Below are 25,123 nucleotides of genomic sequence, written 5' to 3'. Positions count from 1 at the left end.
TTCAAGCAGTTGTGTTAACATAAACATATTATTTATTTTTATTATAGACTCAAATATGTTTCCTTTTCATTCAAATATCCATAGCTAACCCAACCATACTCAGACATCACTGCATAGTGCTCAACCTGCGCCAATTTATCACGTTGTAGGTAGATGTTTCCTACTAGTAGTGAAGTCCCGTGTCCCCTAGTGGGGTATGGGGCAGATGATGTACATCCGTTTCACTGATCGATTTTCTTTAGGGACAAATAGGTGATCAGCCTTCTGTGTCCTGCCAGACCGAGACATTTTTTTTTTGTGCGTCCCCACCGGGAATTGAACCCAGGACCCCTCGGTTCTACGCTCACGCGTTATTTCCTTAGATGTTTCCTACTAAGTTTGGAAAAATAAACTCGTCTCCTTTTACATGAAGGTTGATTATATTACGATGAACTTTATACCAGTTTCCATCTTCTGGGAATACGGCCTGATGTTTGGAAACAAAATATTATTAAGGGGACTAGAGATACTATGACGCACGCACACATTTGTACGCAATCAGTCGGCACTGTCGGTAAATAGGGCCGCACGCGCATGCGTAGCATAACATGTCATCGCTCGGAAATAAGAAGGTGCGATTTACAAAAAAATTTTAACACTATTAAATTTATAAGTAAAAAATTTAAACACTATTATTATATGATAGCCCGTACCTTTATTAGTATGGTTTTCGACCGTTAGAAAATATTTTCATGTATATTTGTGTTATTTTTTCTATCATATCAAATTGTGGTATTATCTTTTCAATATTATCAACTTAGCATATTATATTGAAGCATGTCATATATTTCTCCTTTTTCTACTGATGAATGGCTCTAAGGGCATTAGCCTACTAGCTAGTTGATCAACGTCCGAATAGTATAATTTCGGAAATTCAATTACTGCATGATGTACTTACTCATTACTGACGTCATCAAAAATAGGTATTACCCTATCTTAGTTTATCGATCAACAGTGTTCTTAAACTGTTATTGAAAGAAGATATCTTTGTATGCAATGCATCTTCTAAATAAAAATAAGTACGATAGTTGCTCTTACGAAACCTATTACAACACGTAAGACCCAGAATATTGCGTATCTTCATGTCAATATAATTGAGGAACGAAAGTTTGATCACACATAAGTTTTGTTATAACACCGGCCACATTAATATACAAAGACATCAATCATCTACATAATAACAAGACTTGACGTTCGTTTTAGGAGTTTAGATGCGCTAAAATTTATCTTTCAGTATCAATAAATATAAAATTCTCGTGTCACTATGTTAGTTACTATACTCCTCCGAAACGGTTGGACCGATTCTTATGAAATTTTGTGTGCGTATTAGGTAGGTCTGAGAATCGGCTAACATGGATGTATATGTATATGTGTATGTTTGTTACTCTTTCACGCAAAAGCTACTGAACCGATTGCAATGTAATTTGGTATGTAGATAGTTGGATAGCTGGAATAACATAAAGTACGTCTGTGAAGCATTGAGTACAGAACCATAAAGCATAACGTGTTCTGCCTTTGTTCTAGGAAGGAAATTGTTTATTTGGGCTTTATTGTAAATTTATGTCAAGAAACACGAAGATTAAATGCTTATTCATGAGAACTGTTCGGTTAAAGGTACACCGTTTATTGATATTTCAAACAAATTGCGTATTCGTGTGACTTTCAATGTTGATATTCGATATTAGGTACCTAATGGTTCACACCTAAAATGATAATTTGGCGACAGACTTATTAACTACGCATTAAGTACTGTTTTCAATTTTCTATTAGTAGTTTGTGAGAGGTTAGGACGCAATACAAGATGCTTACCTGTTTTCATTTGTACATACTCATTAAATACAAATACTAGCTCTGCCGCCCGCAGCGGCACTGCTTTCATAGTCAAGGGTAAAGTAGCCTATGTCAGTCTCTAGCCTCCTATCTCCAGACACAAAATCACACAATAAAGTCGCTCCATTGCGACGTCAAAGAAATATAACTTCTAAGTACTGCTAAGACTTACACAATTCCTTGCCTTTCGCTGTTCCTAAAAATGTGTCTAGCAATAGAATAAATCAGTAAGCTATCACAATCTTTAACTACCTTCCTTGTACAAAGAAATGAATATCTTTCAACTAACTTATTACGGCTAGTAATTAATTGTACATGTTTTAGTTTTAACTACTAGAAATTGTACCTGAGATTGGATTTATTTTAATTAATTGTGTAGTTATTCCATTAGCTACTTCCACGCTTCTTGGAATTTATTCAATATTTCAATTATACGTAATATAATTAATCGTTTTAGATTTTAAACTTGGTTAAAAATTCAAACGTGTTGTTTTTTTTTATCTATAATGTATTATCTACTTAACTTTGAATCCTTTCAAATATGTGTTGTTCTGAGTGGAAATATTAATTAAAAAGGAATAATTTTAACATAAAGATGTGTCAAAGGTTCTTATCAAGTCCATTTTCAGTTATGTAATGCGGAATTCCGTTTCACGCTGCATGCACACCAGACATATCTATAATTATTTTTATATGAACTAGCAAGGAAATGATAAGATGGGTACGTAAGTGGTAGTTTACTAGCCTGAAAAGAAAGATCTGAAGAAAGATGATTACAATCCCGCCGAAAAAGATTTTATATTTTTTCTTGTTTTTAGAATTGCATTCATTGGATGAGTTTGCATTTGAATAGATCTGAATGTCTTAAAAAATTAAGCTAGGACTAGCAGCTACATATAATAAATATAAATACATATAAGGGAATAAGGGACGAGTCATAGAACTATCTAAACAAAATTAATAATATTAGAGTCTGTTTATTTAAGCATCATGCAAAAACTTATGATTAGATTACGATAAAACTAATTATAATTATGCTGCAAAATCCAGTATCCATACGAGCGCTTTTATCCCGTAATAGGATGTGCAATAAAACACAAACTAGTTAAATTTTGCATACGATTGATACGACACGATTGTTCAAACCTCAGAGATGATTACGGGACCAGCTGGTATTATTAAAGGGTATCGGGCCGCGGAATATGCATCGTAATATTAGCCCTGTATAAGATATTATGTAAGTTTACTTTCATTCTTACTAAGATTATAATTGTTTGTATCTCTTTCAATGGAAAAATAAAATCGTTTTATGACATTATTTTTATCTAGTTAGGGCTAGAGCGTTATATAAACTATTTTTATTGATGGGAAATATTTTACCATCTCACTCCCAATTCACGTATGAATTTGGCTATAAGTGCGAAGCCACGGGAGAAATGATAAAATTTATAAAACAATTTCTTAGATTAATCATTAAACTTCTAACATTTATTTTCGTAGCTGTTCTCCGGCTTCGCCCGTCGTACATATACCCTATGACGCTGCAGTTTTCTAATGGCGAAAGAACTTTTGAAATCGGTCCTGTGGTTTTTGCGTGAAAACGTTACAAGCATAGAAAGATACAAAGTTTCCTCTTTATAATTTTAGCGGAGATAAAAAGCAACATCTGAGTTATTAAACCAAATGTTACATATCGTATTCGAAGATGAACCTTACACAATTTCGCGATCTTGTATAACGCACATAAGGTCAAGTCTATACGATACAATTCCGTAATATAATAACAGGTAAACATGTGGTGGTAAGTGAGAGAAGGAAGTGGTAGGGTTGTTGGTTTCGGAACAGCGCGGTATGCGCACGCGCAGTTGACGAATTTGAATACTAACGGTTTGTGTATGGATATACCTTTATTATTTGTAAGTTATTTTTTTGATTAATTAGTTTCATATTATTTTGTTGTGTTTGTTAGTTCTTGTTTCTCCCCGTGACCACGCTCGCTGTAAAGTGTTCGAAACGTCGGGTTAATAATATGAATAAATCGCGTTTAAAATCCGATAAAAAGTTTTTAATTTCTAAATAGTTTCATATTTTATACATCGTTTTGTTGTGGATTTTATAATATTTTGTTTAATTTAGAAGCGAAAGTATGGAAAAGATGATATTGATGAGAATGATATTGATAAAATTTAAACGATTTATTAAAATAATGAAAATCAAGTTTTAATTAATTTCACGTTATTGTAAAAGAATCTGAAGCCAAATGTTATTTATTATCACAAAATACCTTTGGTCAAATTTTTATTCGATGAACGACTAAATTCGCAATAATTTGTGAAATTATAAATACAACAAAAAGCAATTAAATTACAACAAGCCACAGTTTAACGGTGACTTAATATTGTGAAGTAAAAATCTAGCAATGGCCTGCGAACTAACTAGATAGGTATTTCATAATATCTAGGTTCAATTTAAAACCTATTCGTTTTGCAATCAACACTCCATTAAGTTTTAACTTGTGAAACTCTTTGAATTAAGGGCACGGTACATAACAGATTTTAGGATTGTTTAAAAATATTTAATCTTATTCAATTCCCTCATTAATAATTAAAAACAAAAAAAAAATACAGATTTTCGTCGTTTTAATCGCATATAACTGTTATCTACAGTTATTATTTGGTATAATTTTTAAACCATAAGATAACATGAATTATGTAAATACCTAATTTAATTGAATTAATAGTATGAGATATACGTGAGTATTATTCGTGGTATAGAATCACAAACTAAATGTTTTTGGAGGAGAAAAGTAGAAATACATAAAAATTTTGTAAACACAGCAAAAAAGGGATATCAAAGGATAAAAAAGTGTGAAATGTGAAAAAATAAGTTAGTAAATTTCTGTCACAATTTGGCCTGTTACTTGCACTGAGTCAAGAGCACTGATTTTGTTGACGACTTACTGACTAAATGATTTTGATGGAATAGGATGTTATCATGCTTAAAACTACTATTAGGGGGATGAAAAATAGGTGTTGGCCGATTCTCATAGATACCGGATAAGCACAAAAAAATTCATCAAAATCGCTCAAGCCGTTTCAGAGGAGTATGGCAACGAAAGCTGTGACACGAAAATTTTATATATTAGATTAGATTTATGTAGCAAAATATCTAGATATGAACTTAGTAACATCACCACGCCATATTGTAGACAAATTAAGGACTTGAATTCGAAAATCCAAAAATATGGTTTTAAATATGTTATCGACTCAGGGTCACTTAATAAATTGTTAATTAATAATTTCACATGATCGGCAAAACATAACCAATATTGTTAAGTTTGCAAGTAACCTTGTTGGTCTGTGGTCAGATTACGCGCAAATGGAAGTTTTAAAAGCTGTTCTGAGTGGTTCATAAAATGGTTTTGAACTTTATTTTTTATATGGTGTAATGCCGAATTTCAAGTGAGGTAAGATTAGATTGCGAGATAAAAGTAGTGAGATTGAGAAATACATATATTTTTTAACTATACTAACACGTTACTCAGGGATTCCAAATGTTGAAAAATATTATTGTCTTATTTCAAGGACATAGTGAATGATAATATACAAAGAATTGAAAGAAAAGAGCTTTTTCTTAAGTGTTTATGGGAGAGTTTTAATGTTTTTCCGAAAATTTAGTCATAGTCACGTGATAATTTGTATATTATTATTTAATTTAAATTAATTAATAACGTAATTTTTCCACAAATTAAATCTTTTGCTGTTGTATAGAAAATTAAAAAGTTTAAATGTATCTACGTATGGTGCATATATTTTTCGTATTTGTTACTAAAATAGTTATAATTAAAGCAATTACATATCTAATCAATGCAATATTAGATATCGCAATCAACATTGTAATGAGCTAAATATAGGAAGATAAAACAGATAAAAGTTACGTAATCCAACGCTCCAGTACCCTAGGAAAAAGTAGGAAATTGATGTTTGTATACAAACTGGTTTCGCTACACCATCGCTTGTTACGTGAATGTTCGAGTATTTATATAATTACTTGAGAATAATACGCAGATTTTGTTAGATTTCATCGTCATTTTATCAGCGGGTGTAGGGCTTTTTAGAGTGAGATATTCTTGGTTATAAGGAAAAGATACGCGAGTTGGACTCGCGATACTAATAGTTCCATACTAAGAAGCAAAAGGGCAACAGCAATATAGTCCTCGTATTATCGTGCCAGCATTTGTTCTGGCGTCAATAAATATATATGATTTCTATATATTACTACCTGCATCCAGCAAACGCTGTTCTGCCTTACTCTTATCATTTAGGGATATGAAAAATAGATGTTGGCCGATTCTCATAGACACCGGATATGCACAAAAAATTTCATCAAAATCGGTCAAGCCATTTCGGAGGAGTATGGCAACGAAAACTGTGACACGAGAATTTTATATATTAGAAGATGGTTCATGAGATACAACCTGGTGAAATACGGTGGGAAATACGGGTAGACAGAGAAACAGACAGACAAACGAACAGCGAAGTCTTAGTAATAGGGTCGAGTTTTAGTAGTTTCGGGTATGGTAAAAACCGTGTCCTCTCTGTGAATATGTAAAGAAGCGTTTTCGTAGAGTTTTTTATTGTTGTGATGAATATAGTGACCCAAATATCTGTTTTCTTTATTACTTTTGCAATAGAAACAAATCTGGATCAAGTTTTCCATTAGGTTGATTGGCCAATATGTTTGTTATTAAATCTTATATTGATGTTACGACATCAATATTTCATTAATTATAGTTGTAACTTCGTGAGAAAATATTAAAAATCGATTGAACATATGCATAATAGAGTTTGTCAGTGTTCATTTATTTTAATTTAATATTACCGTAATATATGCAAATTTATGTATTGATATATATAGTAAAGATACTGACTGAATAAATTTTGTACATAATGAATGCGTTAAATAATATATATTGAAGTTTTAAGAGCTGGATTGAATAAATAAAATATTCTAAGGGTTACCTTGTAGAGATCGCTACGTAGCGATAAGGCAGCCCTATGCTTATTGTACTGTTTTTTTTTTCATGTTATTATTAGCAATAAAGAATTTGACTGACTGACTTGACTGTATGACTTCTCGGCCCCACAAAATCGCATCTTAGTAATCGAATTACTCTCAACTGTCGGTTTCATATGCCAGTATTTTTTACTTATTAAGCATTCTAATTATATTAAACTGGACAAAAATCTTGCATTTTGTTTATTGTATAGTGTAATTATGAAGTAAATAAACTGAAATGTACTAAAGAGTATACGTAAACAATATACATTATATTCACAGATAAAAAATGTGTGTGTGTGTACTCTAATAAGTTTTGTAAATAGAAAAAAAAAACTTTATGTCAACATCATCAAGTCATATGGAGATATAAGATAATAAGGAGATATTGCGGCACATAATAAAAATTGATATATGTACTATCCAGATTGAAAATTATTTAAAACTTAAAACAGTCGAGGACACAGTGACGAAAGCGTTTAAAAATTAATTAATTGGCAAGGCAGCTCAGCAGTTCATTAAAATCCAAACATTGTTGCAAAAACTTTTTGTCAGCGCTTTAAGAAATTCATTATGAACTGTCGTATATAATAAAGGGTTACAAGTTAACGCAAATTCAGATTATCTCTAGCTAAGATTATGCCAACAGCTGAGGCATGTTTTTGCTCGTTTTGCGACTTTTGAAGCTTGCACAAGCTCTAGGTACAAATATTTCACACACGAATATCATTTGCTTGCGTCAGTTCATTCTGAGAATTAATGTCTTATGTATCGGAGTAGATAGCTATGATCTACTTACCAGAATGAGATCTTGCTTTTAAATACTTTATGTGAAATCTCTGTTCGCACTCTGGTCACACCCGTTCGAAAGGGTTCGACGAATTTTTATATTATTTTTTATTTTTTTTTGAAGACTCAACGTTTGCTGAGTCTTCTAGTTTCATTTTGCAGATAACATATTCACTTTAAATATTTAAAAACGTAATTCATAAAAACCCATCCTGGGATCATTTGAAGGATAAAGAGATGAAATGCAAGAAAGAAGTTAAAAACAGACATTTCTTAAATATTTGAAATGTTAAAAGATTGTCGCGCTGTGGCTAGTTTTGTGTCTTTGAGCATCTTATTGAAACACTAATATACTTAATACTGGCTAAATCTCAATCTTAATATTTAGTTTAATCCGTAGTCTAGTAGTAAGTCTACCGTAATATATTCTCTACAATAATAAAAGTCTACCTTCTAAGTACGCTTGTTTTTAAAGATGTTTTTTTTTTCTTTCTTCATTACCTTATTATTGAAATTGACCCGGTTTATTAGTTCATTCAAGAATAAACCTTTGAATTAAATATTATCTCTACAAATACTATTAATCCGAAAGTAACAACTTGTCTTCTTCATTAAAACCACAGATCTGATTTGGATGAAATTTTGTAAAGAGATAGGTTGAGAACCGCGAAAGGATATACGATAGTTCATATCTCGGATATTCCACGAACGAGAACTATGTGGGAAAAACGGAACTGTCTACTTTTCCTTTGACTACATGAGCGGAGCGAACTTAGATTATAATAACCTTTTACCTGTGAACTAAAAACATCGCGGCCCTTAATTTCCTGGTCATCGCAGTCCACAGAACATATGTGGACAGCATGTGGATAGAATACGTAATCGAAAGCTGTGTCAGTGTGTCACGCGGGTTGCGCTGTTTACACTTCGTTACCGCGACCTTTCACAATTTTGACGGCACACAAGTTTGTGTTCGATGATTGGCGATTGCTAGTGCCAGACAACATTTACCATTGATTGTATGAATTATTATGCCATTGCGATAACATTAACGTATTTACAGAGTCATGCTCATTGCACTACTTTTAACTAAATAACCTATGTTACGTGGTAAGAAATAAGTTTCTAGTGGTAATATATTTTTTTTGGATCTTGTATGGTGTTATTATAAATTAATGAATTTTGGTATTTATTGTGTTAAGTCATACAACAAATCAATCGTTCCCCTTTATAACATTAGAGGACGATATCAATATGCATTTGTTTTGTTAATATTAACCTAGTTTACGAAATTATAAGCAAACCAAGTGTTTATGTTGTATGTATAAGCAGCTTAAGTTTTAGAACAAGACAATATTTATCTTAGTACTTATGGTTACTATTATGATGATATTTTATATAATATACGCTAACTGTCTGGTGGACAACGCTTAAAGCCAATTTGCTCGAATGGAGTTTTCAGTTTTCTTTTATATACTTGTATTTACAATTTATTATGGATTGCGTTTGTTTTGGAAATATAGGCCTTTCCTTTTAATGGCTTTGTTTTTTGAAGAATTTAATGAAATAAGAATTTTTAAAGTTGCAAAGTTTTACTATGCAAAATATAAAATTAAGCTTATGCAGTCATGGGTCACATTAAATTTTTGGATTGAAATATGTATTTTTAATTTTCGAATAGTTTTAACTGCAACATAAACAATAATAAATTATAAATCCGAATAATAGCTTTATTAAATCAGAAATTATAACATTATATTATAGAGCTTTTTTAAAAATATGTTCAATACAGATTAAAATTTCGTACAAGAGATTACACAACAAATGCAGTATAATCCGATGGAGTTTGCTTAATCAATTATGTAATTACGTGAGGACGTATGAAGTGGAAATTTGCCATGTGCTTGCTACACTCGTTAAAAATTATTATACGAAGATTGCACGATTGAAACACAAGCGTGCAATATTCGTATAATAATTTTTAACTCTACCGAACGAATCAAACTCCATCAACATAATCTCATCGGACCAATTTGATATAAGATGCAGGAAACTTGATAATGCTCTTATAGGGATTACTATACCTATAAATTACTGCTAGTATAATAATTCTTTAAATAGTGAAACATAGACATAATATGTATACCTAAATGAAACAACAAATGTGATGCTAAGCGTAAAACTCGAGAAAGAATTAATATTTAAAATAAATGGGGAAAGTTTTTTTTACATTTTCGTTAAGACACGAGAAAGGTTCTTATGGAGAGAAAAAAAAACAACCACGTGAGATGCCGGGGCAGACCGCTAGTTACAAATATAACACCTTGAAAGTGCTTTTCATTAAATTCATGAAATTAAAAGAAAAATTTTAATTGTTTGGATTTCTGATACCTCGGTTTATACTAATTAATACAAAATTAAACTATTCCGTAACAATTTCTAATTAATTACGAAAATAAAACATCTAGAAAGCGTGCTTAAACTGCAAAAATAATTCGCCCAGAGTTGGCGCCAAAACGCTGTCGAAATAGTTTCGATGTAAAAACATCACAAACGACTGTCACTTTCACTAAATCATATTTTTTTTTGCAGACGAAAGCAGTGACGAAGGAAGTGCAGCAATCGGTTTTATTTCGTTCCACTGTGGAGTGAATACTTTTTAGTGAATTCAAACGTACTTAGTGCTTTAGTGAAGTGTTTAGTGACAATTTAGTTTTGTGCTTCAAGTTTGAAAATGGTATGTCATATTTAGACTAATCGTTCAAATAAGAAAAGTGGTTTGTCTAGTTTTTTTGAAAATATTTGTTTAAATAAGTAATCAATTAATATTTGATGGAGATGTTATTTCTTTTAAGAATGTAACTAATTAATATTTGATTGGTTAAAATTTCTAAAAAGGTTTATAGAGTAAGAATTGCATAATATATATTTATTTAAATATCAATGACATTGCCATTAGTGAAATGTGCTGTGGTAATATACTTATGTAAAAATAACCCGGACATTTAGAACTTGGGAACAACAAGAGTTGGAATAACGCACGCACACATTTATAATATCATCAGCCGGACGCAGTACACAGGGCTGCAAACATACATGCGTACATATCCTCGCTCAAAAATTAGAATACTTACTAAAAATCTTTTAATGGGACTTAAAAATAAAACAATATTAAATTGCAATGTCGCTTGGAGAATAATTTCACAAAGAATCAAAATTATTGTCCATTAAATATCAAGGTATATCTTTAAAAGGAATATGCAGTATTATATTTTCAACAAATTATCAATTAAGTATATATTCTGAAGCTATGTATTAAAAATAGGCTAATAGATACTTTAATTTTGTCGATTCTTAATGCGAAGTAAACTAACTATGAGTATATTGTTAAAATTTTTAGAAAATTGGAACCGCAATTGAATAAAATATGGACGCATTATATACTTTATAATAAAAATCGGGATTTAATAATTTGCATGTATTTTTCCTATGACAGTTGTATCTTGTATTTATGTCGTGTTTATCCTTGGTAGAGGACATTTTAAAATTTAATGACAGATTTCCTTATTATAAAACGATAATTGCTCATTAATCCTGCCGATATTATGCGACAACAATAGGTGCTTTACTTGCCCATATTTAGAATGTTTTTGTCACGGAAAACACGAAAATGGGCTACGAAATATTATTGTCTATGAAATTATGCATAATGCCATAGACTAAGCGAGCAGAACCCCACATTTCCGTAGTTCAACCATAGAGCAGGAAAGAGCGCGCGTGGAATAGCTTATGCAATGAATATGGCCATTCTTTTTATCATATAAGATGTTGTATAACAATAGTAATATTATTACAACTTACTCTAATTTTATGGTTGCAATATGAGGCAGGTTTTATTTATTTTTATTTATTTATTTATTTATTATACTTTATTGCTCTGGAAAAATTACAAATTGAGACTTATTCTAGGTGACATTATTACAAATGGCGGTCTTATCGCTAAACAGCGATTTCTTCCAGACAACCGACAACTTCATTCTTTTTTTGTGCCCGCATTTATTCCGTTACCTGAACTTTTCGTATTTTTTAGCATAAAATATAATGTGAAATAATTTTATTTAAAGCGCCATGTTCACGTTAACTTTTAAATACTACATAATTACTTAAATTCGAACCTTAAAATTGATTTATAAAATATATTTGCTCTATGATAATTACAGGAAAAAAAAAATATCAAACCTTTTTATTACGTTTATTCATCACAATAATATGCTAATATTTCATGACTAATGATGTATTCATGATTCAATCATAAATTGACAATTGAAATTTTATGACTGTAATTCGATGTTAGAATTTATAGTCTGTGAGAATTGTTATAAATTAAAAATAAACAAATGCTCGAGCACGTTTTGTATACAAGAAGTATTAATAAATGTCAGGTGATTATGACATAACTATTTCGGTTAATATTAAATCCATATCTTTATGCAAATTTTAAAAAAGTTATTAAGGAAAACACAAACCTGTCTTAAGCCTTTAGAGATCTAATTTCAGTGCTTTATGAAAGCTTTACGTAATGTTACAATGACGTATTTTATGACTTCTACCTTTGAATTTAAGGTGTAATTTTGCTCGATTTCAATAAAGCAGGGAAAGTGTTCTGTGGTGTAATTACTCTCACTATCTAGACGGTCATGGTCGGGTTTCAAACAATGGTTAGGCTGCTTATGTATGATGCGTTTTCTGCAATATGTTTTGGGAATAATAATAAAACTTATATATCTTATATTCTTCTATATTGCAATTGGAAAATGTACTATTTTACTAGCGCGCGACCTTGTTTACATTTTTGGATGAAATTCATTATTAATTACTTATATTATTGCGTAATAAAGTGACATAAAACATAAGAAGACTTATTAGATACTCTTTGAACTTGGACTACTGAAATTGTGGCGTTTAGAATATAAACATCAGTAATTTGAGGCTAAGAACGCATTGTATGCATAATCAGAACATTATGAAAATCCGAATCGTGGTAATTTGCATACAAAGTATCACAGATAATTTTGAAGAGTTTTTCTCTATGTAACCACGTAACAGTTCTTTTTAACATGCTTTTATTAAATGTGCACCTGCATGTTACATGTAACCGACTCGCTTGCTTGATTTTGACCCACTTTAAACGGACAGATTTAATTCAAATTTTGTACACTTATCAAGGATCAGTAACTAAATAATTTCATGAGTTTATCTTATCCTGATTAGTATCGTTAGTATTAAGTAATATTCTTACGTCCATATACTCTGTATTAGTATCAGAACAAGTAAGACAATTTATGTTTTCAGTGTTTTAACAATATTTATTTGATTAAAAAAGACACAAAGTGAGTGAACAACGGATAGGTTCCAAGGATCATAAAATATATAAAACGCGTAAAAATCGCGTGGTTTAAAGAGAACCTTATAACATATGTAGCAAATTATGTAGCGTGGATCGTTAAGCTCTCAAATTTACTTCTTTGGCTGACAGTCGCCAGCGAAACAATAGAAATGATCGCCTTGTTGTGGCTGTGAAAAGAAGCGATGTTACTGATGGCATCATGCTTTATCTTTCCTTTTTTATGCAAAGATCAGTTATCGTGCGTTTATCTTTATCAATATAAAATAAAAAATAAAAAATTGATGAACGCTGTATTTTTTATACCGACAATTTTTTGCTCTATTTTTTTTTTATTTTACCGGTGGTATGTACTATAAAGAATGAATAAATAATTAAAATTGGAAAGCAACGAACAGGCTTGAATAGTATTATGTTATGTATCATTGACAAAATATTGTTATTTTATGGCGGCTTCGCTCGCGTAGTGACACGATAACTTGCATAGCACTGTTCCGTTTAGTCCAAGAAAATGGGTAGGGTAAATGCGAATTTGAGATTAAAACTTGAATTTTTGATATAATTTACTTTGAGGAATCTAAAAACGAACTGTGCAAGTTTTTTTTAAATTCACCCCCGAGAAGGGGTGAAAAAAAATAAATAAAGTCGTTTTTTTGAAATTTTGGCGAAACCGTAAGTGTTAGAAAAAAAAGTTTTAAATAAAATTTGTAGAGCGTAAAATTTTACACAAAAATGTTTCTATGACTTTTTTTCCTAAAATTGAAATTAACTGAGATAGGGTAGTTAGAAGGTAGGGGATGATAACTACAAAATGTGTTTCATGGAAATCGTATTCAAGGTTTGTCTTAAATTTATGTTTTAAAATATGGTAATGAAATAACCAGATTATCGTTCATACTTTCTCCAACGTCAGAAACGTAAATAAACATTTCACGTTTATTTTAAAATTATTGTAATTTGTTTCCTTAACATCAATCGTCATGTTTGTTTTTCTTATGAAATTCAAATCGTGTAAAAATAATACGATTGTAGTATCATCAAGCTTGGGATATAGTGGGCTTTGTTATTCTTAAATTTTTAAGATCATAGATATATTTTTGAACCTTCGTCTAGAATGAGTCATAGAGATAGATTTCGTTTCATGATCATTGCAATGAGTTTTGATAAAAGTGTCGCCGCTGTGAAGTTTAATCAGTATAAAACAAAAAATTGCATGTTTAATGTAATGGTTTTAGGTAAAACCTGTAAATTACTGTTATTATGAAGAAATAAATAAATAAATATACAATACTACAATAAATAAATACGCAATACTCAGTGCGTACTTTAGATCAGAATGAACAACAACACTCCTATATTGTTACAAAGTTATATAAAATACATTTACATAAAAATAACATATTTGCATGTTAAACTCTGAAAACATTTTCCATTGTAGAATAAACAATTCTTAGAACATTCACTAAACATAATTTTATACATTATTAATAAAATCAAACAAATGGTATTTATTTTGCATTTATGATTAGATCGTTTAACGAATAACATTTTGGCGGGAAACAGACTGGAAGAAGAACTGTGTTCTCGAATTGCAATACAATTATTTGTTTTTTTATCTTTTTTATATACCAAATTATTAAACATTATTTATTGCAATTGATCTTTTATTTCCGCCATACTGTTTATAAGAGTTTTGCACCCGAAGGTTAAAACGAGGAACCTATTACGAAGACTTGATTATCAGTTAGTCTGTCCGTCCACCAGACTGTATCTCATGAACTGTGATAATTAGATAGCTGATATTTTTTAGATGATGGTAAAGCAACGGTGGGCACGGTCATAAATTGGATTGGTGATTTATTTTGCAGTTGCTCTTTAGCTCTTTTTTTTCTTATTTGTACAGAACCTTAGCGTCACTGATGTTTTCTCAATTTCTTTGTTTCAAATTTTTGCGGCAGTGTCAATATAATTTTCATTGTTCGAAGTCATAACATTTTCACACATACACGTGGCATTACGCTCACGTAAGATCATCAAATAATGTAAATTCAAGGACCATACAATATGAATACCGTGAACATCACACATATATATACATACTATAAGTATGTCGATATATGTACTATAAGTATGTATTAAGATTAGCCAAAGTTTGTGGAAGTCAAATATTTGTTCCGGATTATTAACACTAAGTTTGAGGATATGAATTAGTTTATCTATAGGTTTAGTATCTAGCTAATCTGGCAACTGATACAGGTTGTACTATTTTGTTATGTTAGTGTGGGTAAGAAAGTGCAGTCTGTGCTTTGCACATGTATTGTAATTGGATAAAGTGAATTATTGTGCATTTGTTTCTTGTATATCAATACTGATGGAATTAGAAGCAGTCGTTAAGAAATAATGACTCTTTTTTTAATTTGGAAGGCATCATTTTTTTCCAAATTAGGTAAATAAAAAATGAGACATTTCCATTGAATAAAAATACAACAAAAAATGTTACATTAGAGCGTTCAAAGAACAACTGAATAATAAAATGACTTATATTTTATTTACAATATTTATAACAATTACAGGCAACTTTTGTGTTTGTGACAATAAGAGAAAAATGTATTAAATTGTAATTTTGAGAAATTTAAATGTTTTAAGCTGTAACATTTCATTATAAAAATATAGCTTCAGGCTTAGTTGTCAGAGACAACAACCCAGTATGAATACATTATTTTGCTTTAATATGTTATTTTTTGTATTCAATTTGTAGAAAATAATTATTAAAACATTTTTACGATCAGTTGTTTTTAAATTATGTGCTATAATGTCACAACAATTTCAGAGAAAATCTTAGTCTCCCTCATATGTATTAAGTTTTGAAAATGCTTTTTAACGGATTTTATGATTAATTTATTATTGATTGATTTATGCTTTTTAACGATTTTATTAGCGTGACCACGCTCGCTGTAAAGCGTTCGAAACGTCGGGTAAATAATATAATGAATAAATCCCATTTCAAATCCGTTAAAAAGTTTTTAATTTCTAAATGTATGATACTCGCGTAGAATCAAACACAAGAAAATACTTTGAAAATGCTTTTATATATTATTGCAAATAACTTTTTACCGGGTGAGCCGATTTTTATGTTATTTTTATATAAATGCTATGTCGTGACATTTAAATTTAGTGTATGTTTGAAGTTTTTATTTTTTAATAGTTATAATACTCCATCCGTACTTGCCTGTTCAAAATATTTAGGTATATAATATTATGTCCTTAACTAAAAGTTATATTGATTGTCTTCCTGAATACTATATGCATTTAAAAATTCTCTTTCCCGCCATGAAGGTTTTTTGGCGCGTAATTAACATAATTACTGCATTCTTTGTGAATTGTGTCAAGTATCATGGCTCATTGCGGATTTTAAGGGCCATTAAAGCAATACAGCCCTGACTTCACCTTTTAATCATGAAACGAGTAGAAAATTTTAAATCATTGAACTTACGTGTGGCCGGTTATCAGTCCAAGAAGAAAATATTATATTTAACAAGGTAAACTTTACGAATATTTATTAAATTTTTAATAAAGTTATTAAACACTTCAACCAGTTTCCACGTCTGCTATCCTTACTAATATTCTAAATACGAAAGTGTGTTTTTGTGCCTTTATCACGTCTCAGCACAGCGTGTTTATGATATGATTCCAGGCTCTGGGTATTGTAAGAAGGCTAGAGAATGACATAGGCTGATTTCTACCGCAGTATAATCTATATATATCTCATTCCCATGGTGAGATCTGATATGAAATACAGAAATTATTAATTCCGATAGATGGCGCGGTATTAAAACACGACGTGTGAACTTTAAATTTTCTTTGATCACGCGTAAACCATCTTTTGTACTGTATACATTATTTAACCACCTTATACCATAAAACTAGCAAAAACTTAGAGAGCAATGAATTATTTATTTAAAATCTTCAATAATATCTTAAAAAAAAACCTGTTTAAATATTCAAAAACCCAAAAAAGGCTTCTAAATTTTGTCAAACTGTGTCTATTTAAAGCCAATGTAGCTTGTCATCCAATATTTATTCTTCGATAGGAATTTCCAAGTAAAGTTCATAATATTCCATCTAACCGGTTTCCTTCGGACGTCGTACTTATAACCTTAATTTGAAGCAATCAATTTAAAATACTAGCTGAAGCGTTTCAACCGACTTAAGAGAACAGAGGAATTCAACCTTTTCCTTGACCTAATGGTCTAAAGCAGCCAACGCATTTGCAGATCGCTTACCATCAGGCGGACCGCAAGCTTGGCGGCCAGCTCTACCATAAAAAAATAGTATATAGTAATAACGACTGTAAGGGCTTAGTCTTTTATAATACATATGATTATTATGTTATGCACACTAGGGTTTTTTTTATTTTTCAAATTGGACTAGTAGTTCCTGGGATTAGCGCGTTCAAACAAACTAACAAACTCTTCAGCTTTATTATATTAATATAGATGATAGATGGTCACAAACTACATCGTAGAGATATTTGAATCATATGATATTCCCAACAAAAGCGACAAAAAAATATCAATTTATTTACTATAATTGTACTAAAAAGCTCATAAATTGTACCACACTAACGGAAATGAAAGGTAAACGGGCACGCTTCGTATATGTTATCTTTTCCTAATAGCAACAATCGTGTTGCATAATATAACGCAACAGATTATGTCGGTTATGCTCTTATATGTGGTGTCGAAAATTCGCGCACACTACCTAATACGTTCTACATACATAGTTATGGAATAGGTGTGTCAAAGTACAAAATAAAACACTCACAGATAATGTAACTCTATTTGTAAAATAATTTTCTGATTCGGTTCAGCAGATCCAGGGGTTACCCCCTATAATTAAAAAAACTGACAAACTTTTTCCCTTTACATTAGTTTAATACATAAATTAACGATTTTTGTATTTCTTTATAGTGAAGTCCCGTGTCCCCTACTGGGGTATGGGGCAGATGTAATACATCTGTTCGATTGTTTTTTCTGGACAAGTAGGTGATCAGCCTTCTGTGTCCTGCCAGACCGAAATCGAACCCAGGACCCCTCGGTTCTACGCTCACGCGTTAACCACTGTACCAAGGAGGCGGTGTATTTCTTTATAATGTTAGTTTATTTATCTTTCTTAGCGGCGCAACGTAGCAATAATATAGTATGATTTTTATGGTTGTAAATAGTGAATATAGAATGTGTAGAAGTTTTTACTACAATGAAACTCCTTATTCCTATGAGAACTTCCTTTGATCACGCCAGCGCGGACGAAATGCTAGTAGGCATAAAATATATGTACATTGCACTCCATTAAAAAGTTCATATAATGAGCTTTTTAATCTATATCTATCGAAACACAGTAATAGGTTGGAAAAAAAAGAAATAGAAAAAAAGAGTTACGGATTCGATTTTCAATTTACAATCCGAACGTTAATTTGTTAATATTCAACACGTGACAAGCCATAACTATAGGACGTGTATTACGGTGGTCCACCCAATATGGTTATAATGTCGTCTATTGTAAGCTAACACGAGGCTATTAAAATGATAATTATGTTTACAAACAGTAGATACACAAGCGAGGATTATTGAATTATTATTTAAATTTGTGTAGAATGCTTCATGTCCTTTACAGGGGTGACTAGGATGCTTTTATTGTATTCGTTTTCTGCGCATATAAATAATGAGTCGACACTTTAGTTTTAATGGAAATAATTATGCAGTCTCTGTCCAGTAAGAGTCAGCTTACCATCATGCGAAATCGTGGTCATGCGCTTCCCTATTTTGAATAAAAGTGTTAAGAAAAGTAGCTTTTTCTTGGATATTTTTTTAAACAATTTGAAGAGATAATGTTTTGCTTTGTTTTCTTTACTATGTTTGATCTTGGTCGTTTGTAGTTACCGAGGGTAAAGACTTTGCCAGCCCTGGTTTCGTATAGTGTTAATTTTTATTCCCCTATGCGTCATTCCGTCCATTCTTGAAAATCCTTTCAGCAGTTTTTGAGTTTGTTGACAATTTATTTATTTATTTATTTATTAATATAGTAACAAGTAATTTACAGGTTTTACCCCAAAGCATTACATGTTTAGTTTGCATGAATGAAATATAAAAAATAGTATACAATTTTCATTTTACACTTAAATATTTTAAAACATTTGATTTATATATATTCAAGGACGTATTAAATAAACAACTAAAAACAATAAACTTTAGTTTAATTTATTTATATATGAGAATTTTTTCAAAGAATAGAAAAAAATTGATCACGCAGCGGGTTTCGAACCCGCGTCTTTTTACCGAACCGTAGCAACGCCTAGCCTCTCGGCCACCCGTGATCCCAGCTCAGCAATCGAATTTCCATTTTTTCGGTTTCATGGGTCTAAGGGTTTGAATCTTTAAAAAATCATATTAATAAAGCATTTCAATGCCATAAAACTTAAATAACATTTCTTTATATATTTTATAATACAAATAATAACATGCTCGGTAATACGAAAGCTATCAGAAGTTTATTTAGCCGTTTAGAATTTGCATAACAATTTGACTTACTAATTACGCATTTAAAATGACCGGCGGACGGTTAGGTGTTAATGCCATTGAACTATGATTACCAATTGACGTTTGTCATATTTTCTGAACGTATATATGAATGCGTAGGTATTTTTCTTTTGTCTAGGTTTGGATTGGTGACGTATTGAAGATGTTATGTCTCATAATTGATTCTCATTTTTACGGTAGCGCAGAAATGAAGAGCATAAGTAAATTCGGTCAATGGTTCAGGCGTAAATAAGAGATAGACCGACAGACGGACAGTAGCAACGGTAAATAACTAACAATCCATATGTGCCAGTAAGTATTATTATAAACGTGCAAAAATAAAGGTTTTGTAAAATTTATATTTCTGCTCCAATAAGAGTCTTGTTATCGTTATAGCGTAAGATGTGGCTATTTATTTTGCGGTTAGTTTTTTTGATGTGCATACCAAAACCATATACATATTAGGTAATGTTTTTCTTAATTAACTGGGCCGTTTTATCATAATGAATTCAAATGATTTGCAAATATAATTTCATATGAGGTTTAAGATTACGCTCAGATATAATCTATGTCTCAAAAATAAACATTAAACTAATAATTTAAACTGTAATTTAACTGTTGTTGTGAAAAAGATTAATTAATTTATTTATTAAAATGGTACACACTGCTGTTGATAATATATAAGTTATTAATTCTATAACAATAATTATTATTTCATTTAACATAAATATAAATTTATAGTTACCTAGCTTTGAAATGCTCTATAAATGTAATTCAAAAATGTATTCTTGCTCGACCTTTGCCAATTTAGAGGTGACAATTTTACAATGCATTTGTCAGTCATTTTGACCAAGTACTGAAAAATCGCTCCATAAACAATTAACTGATTGAAATGTAAGATTATTGTAATTAAGGAACGTCAAAAGGGGTCATCGTTCATTTATCTGATCCCAAGAGAAATTAACTTACTGGAAAATTAATTTTCAACTCGAAATGAAATAAACGGACAACTAGAACATTAATTTTATTAATGCATAGATTAACTGATTTTCGTTTCAATCAGTGTGGCGGAAATAATTGAATCTGTTATTCAATTAATCTTACGTGTATATTTAATCTCATATATAGAAATGAGCCCGAACAGGGACGGTGAAGGAAAACATCGTGAGGAAACCGACATGTCCAAGAATTAAAAGTTCGACGACATGTGACATCTGCCAACCCGCACTTGGCCAGCGTGGTGGATTATGGCCTGAACCCTCATAGGAGGCCTGTGTCCCAGCAGTGGGAACATATATGGGCTGATGATGAATAGAAATGAGAATATATATACGTATAAGCTTTTAGCTATTAGCTTTTCTTCTGTGCCATGTTTGGTCATACAAATCTTACTTAGGAACGAAAAATTTTTTTTTGTGTATATTCTTGATTATCGTAATGTATCATCTCTGTATTATATTTCAATCAAGAGCTGCTCTTCTGGCGTAATATGAAACCTTTCTACAGAAAAAAAACAACGTCCCCTTAAAATGTTTTTATATAACTAAAAAAAGTATATTATCTCGAAAATGTAAACTCTTAGACTATTTAACATGACGTCATAATATGAATGAATAAAGCTTATTGAACAAAAGGTACAAAAGTTAAAAGCTTAAACAATTACCATAATATAACTTATTAAACTGTTCGATATCAATGCATAAACAAAGCAATGTTATTAAGTATTAATAATTAAATAAGACCTCTGTAAAATGTCACTGTCTCTTATACTATACAAGGCTATCAACATTATCCAAAATAAGTTGATTCCGTATGTTATTCACTCTATAACCCTTAAACCGGGGTTAGCAACTTTCCAAGACCTTAATACTTAAACTGCTGGTGTATTTTTCTTAAATTGTCTCGTTCTGAGGTTTTGATGGTTTATGTAACTGTCCAAAAGAAGTAAAACATTTAATATGAAACAACCACTTCGTATTAGCTTTGTACTGCATTTAAATTTTAAACTAAAAATATAATAATAAACAGTTTTTAACAAAAAAGTAATACCACGAACCACCTCCTGACTCCATCAACATAGCAGTTCAATGATACCAGATTATAGCATTGTTACTAAATTGAAGTGAAATTTTAAACCATTATGGCCTAGTTTTCCTTAAGATTCGATCATCAGAACCTAACCTAACTCGGTGATAAGTCTAACCCAGCATTTCGAATTATGAATTAGATTTTTTTAATCGGTACATAATGACCGAAAATATTCATGAACAATACAAGATACACACAAACGTTTATATACACACGATCATTAAACCTTCTTCTTATTTGGGAGTCGGTTACAAATGTTTTGGTTTTCATGAAAATAAGCCCTGTAAAAAGTTATTTTTTTAAGCGAAAATAAATAATGTAAAATGTAGGATTCTTCCACGAAACACGATCCAAAATTTTACTAAATTTTATGCAAAATTTTTATAACGATCGTTTTTAAATAAATACGGTTAAATTTCTAATATTCTATTTGACGTTTGTGACCTCTATGACCGTTGAATTGAAATGTACAGAAAAGTAAAGGAAAACGGAAGCATTTTTGTCTATTACGCACATAATTTTACATGCTATTTTGATAGGCTAATGTAAAAATATTTATGTAAGAACGAAGGTCAATAACGGTTTTCATTCCCACGGCACTGAATAAACTAAAAGCTAAAACAATAGGATTGCGTAGATTTTATATGTTTGTAGGTACACTTGTAAAGTTTATGATGTTTGATTTTTAGAAGCATTTTTATTTGTCAAAGGCAATAAATATTAAAAAGTAAGATATAAATCATCTCGTCCACGCAGGTCAGATATCAACAAAATTTTGTAAAAAACTGTTTGCGTTCTCTATATTTTAAGCGGTTTATTTGCTTTTTTATATATAATATTAGTTTGTTTAGTGTAAACAATAAACCCCTCCATATAGTAGAATACAAATATCTATAGAAAATAGAATGTTCCTTTATAAAAACAAACTATAAAACAATAGGAACGCAGAGCTACAAGATACAAAATCAATCAGTCCTCTAGAGTTGGCATTTTGCCGCCTTCACATACTATAACTTTTGATTACGTTGGCCTTGGTGACGTTTAACCGCACCGTCGCAGAATATTTCTGACATCATTACCCCAGATTATAAAATGATTATAGCTCTGTACCGAGTTCATTTTAAATGAACAGATAATTCTAGAATTAAAAATAAATCGGATTTAATTACATTTCAATCGCAACAAATTAAATAAAAAAAATTATATTTATTTATAATATTATATTACAGTCTATCCCGTCAATAAATTATGATCCGCAACATACTTCAACACTTTGTCACATTATTTTTCGGATGATTTAAATCTATCGATTTCACATCGAAACGTTGAGTTGTGAAATGGGCATTAATTATATGATGGGTTAGGTAAGCCTAATTAGCCTTATTAATTTTTTAAAAGCTACATAATTAAAATGATAATCGATTCTGATCAGAATTTCACTACAAGATTAAGATATTTTCATTTTTATTGGATTGATGCATGGGGTTTGTAAGTTCCTTAATGATGGCTATAAGAGTACTAGCAATAAAAAAAATAAATTTGTTTTTAACATAGGATAGAGGAAAAATATTTTCAGCTTGAACATAACACATATACGAAAATAACTCGTCATTCGTTCAATACATTCTGCTCATTTAAAGGTTATTTCACGTAAAAGATTTATGTTCATTTTCTAATATAAAACAAAAAGTAATTGAATAAACAAACATACACGACGCAATCACCTCGAGCAATCCGCAGGGACTGCCTTTTCTTCGTTTTAAATTGCTTTTCACATCCAATAACTTTTATTATTGAAATAAAAAGTATATATATGAACTGAACATTAAAGAAGACAGGAAAGAAAATGCGAAATGAAATAAATGAAATCGGTTTTTGAGTATAATTTGTTTAAAATTGCACCAAATTTATAAAAACTAATGATATAAGGGGAAAAATAAGAATCATTTATTTGTACACCGACGTTCCCAAAGAAGTAAGAAGTTCCATTTTAGCACCTGGAGTTTGACCAAGCACGATTTTGACGGTGGTTTTTGTAGAAATTATTTATTGACTTGCTACCTCGATTTGACTATGAAACGCGCTATGTTGGTTATATTTAACTTAGATAAGTTGTAATGGTCAATGAAATCAGCTGATGCACTTGGATCTTCGATCTTGGATGTATTGTATTATAGTGATAAATAGTCTTATTTGTTACACTCCCTATAACAAGTTAATATCTTTATTTATCCTCTTTACTTTAACTGACTTGACACTTTCCTGTAAGTCATTTATCATTCACTTATCGTGTAAATGGGACGCTTTCACGGAACATTTGTAACCCTGGGAATAACCGTAAACACGTCTTTCGAATTGAGAAAAATTACCATATTATAGGATGAAGGTCAAGATTATGGACTGCCTTGTTGGGATTTTTTTCTTATTTTGGGGTAATGTTGAATTAGGATTTTAGGAAACAATTTATGACTGTTAAGAGGGCTGACTACCGAGGTGGCAATTAAGTTTCAAGATTAAAATTAGGGGTTCATATAACGTATTACATTTGTTTCTTCCTTAACGTCTATCTGTGTATCTAGTGGTGAAATGGTTAGCCTTGTGGTTGATAGATGTTTTACATTTTCCAATGAAGAATTATTTATGAGTTCTAGGTAGTTATTAATATACAAAATGTTTAGGTTCAGACAAAGTGAATTCGTGAAACTTGTATAACACTACTTTTCATCTGTCTTTATCTGTACTTCTAGTGCGTATATTAAAAAATTTGTTTATATAAACGCATAAATCTCTGGAACTACAGGACCGATTCCAAAAATTCTTTCACCGTGCTTATGTAACGTACCACAGGCGAAGCCGGGAGCACTATTATAAAATATAATGCTTAACTTCAATTAAAATATAAGAAAATTATATTCTGCCGTGACACAGTCTGAGATAATATATAATAATAATATATATAATAATACACGGAGTGTATCGCTGCTGTCCACAGGAACGTAATAATTATTCTATCCACATTTAAATCTGTAACATTCGATCGGCGAAGAAATGATGAATTTATGTTGTTTTTACACCTCAAGAAATATTATAATGTTTCGTTCGTGGGAATGTAAATATATTTCTAATGTCTATGATGTAACAAGTCTTTCATCACAATGTATGCTACCTGAAACTATTATTTAAATTGTTTATCCATTAATCATTAAATAACACCTTGTTATTACTGTGATCCATTACCTGTGAAAATAATATAAATAAAATAAAAATGAAGAAAATATAATTTCTGTATTATCGTTTATATATAAAATTTGAATTGCGGGTTTCATAAGAAAGCTATTTT

General features: G+C 30.7%; 1 protein-coding gene across 2 annotated transcripts in view; it reads left to right on the top strand.

The window, feature by feature from the left end:
• Positions 1-3,668: 3,668 nt before the first annotated feature.
• Positions 3,669-25,123, top strand: part of LOC119832801 (UDP-glucosyltransferase 2) — a 26,866-nt gene continuing 5,411 nt past the window's right edge. The window contains exons 1-2 of one of the 2 annotated variants that reach the window (XM_038356565.1): positions 3,669-3,785; positions 10,309-10,453. In XM_038356565.1, the coding sequence (XP_038212493.1) occupies positions 10,451-10,453 (3 nt within the window). In that variant the 5' untranslated portion in view covers positions 3,669-3,785; positions 10,309-10,450. The remainder of the gene's footprint in view (positions 3,786-10,308; positions 10,454-25,123) is intronic. The other variant, XM_038356564.1, reaches the window with a different exon arrangement.

Source organism: Zerene cesonia, chromosome 16, assembly GCF_012273895.1.
Source record: "Zerene cesonia ecotype Mississippi chromosome 16, Zerene_cesonia_1.1, whole genome shotgun sequence".
NCBI classification, from domain to species: Eukaryota; Metazoa; Arthropoda; class Insecta; order Lepidoptera; family Pieridae; genus Zerene; species Zerene cesonia.
Note: the sequence above shows the minus strand (reverse complement) of the source record. Positions and strands in the feature narration are given on the sequence as shown.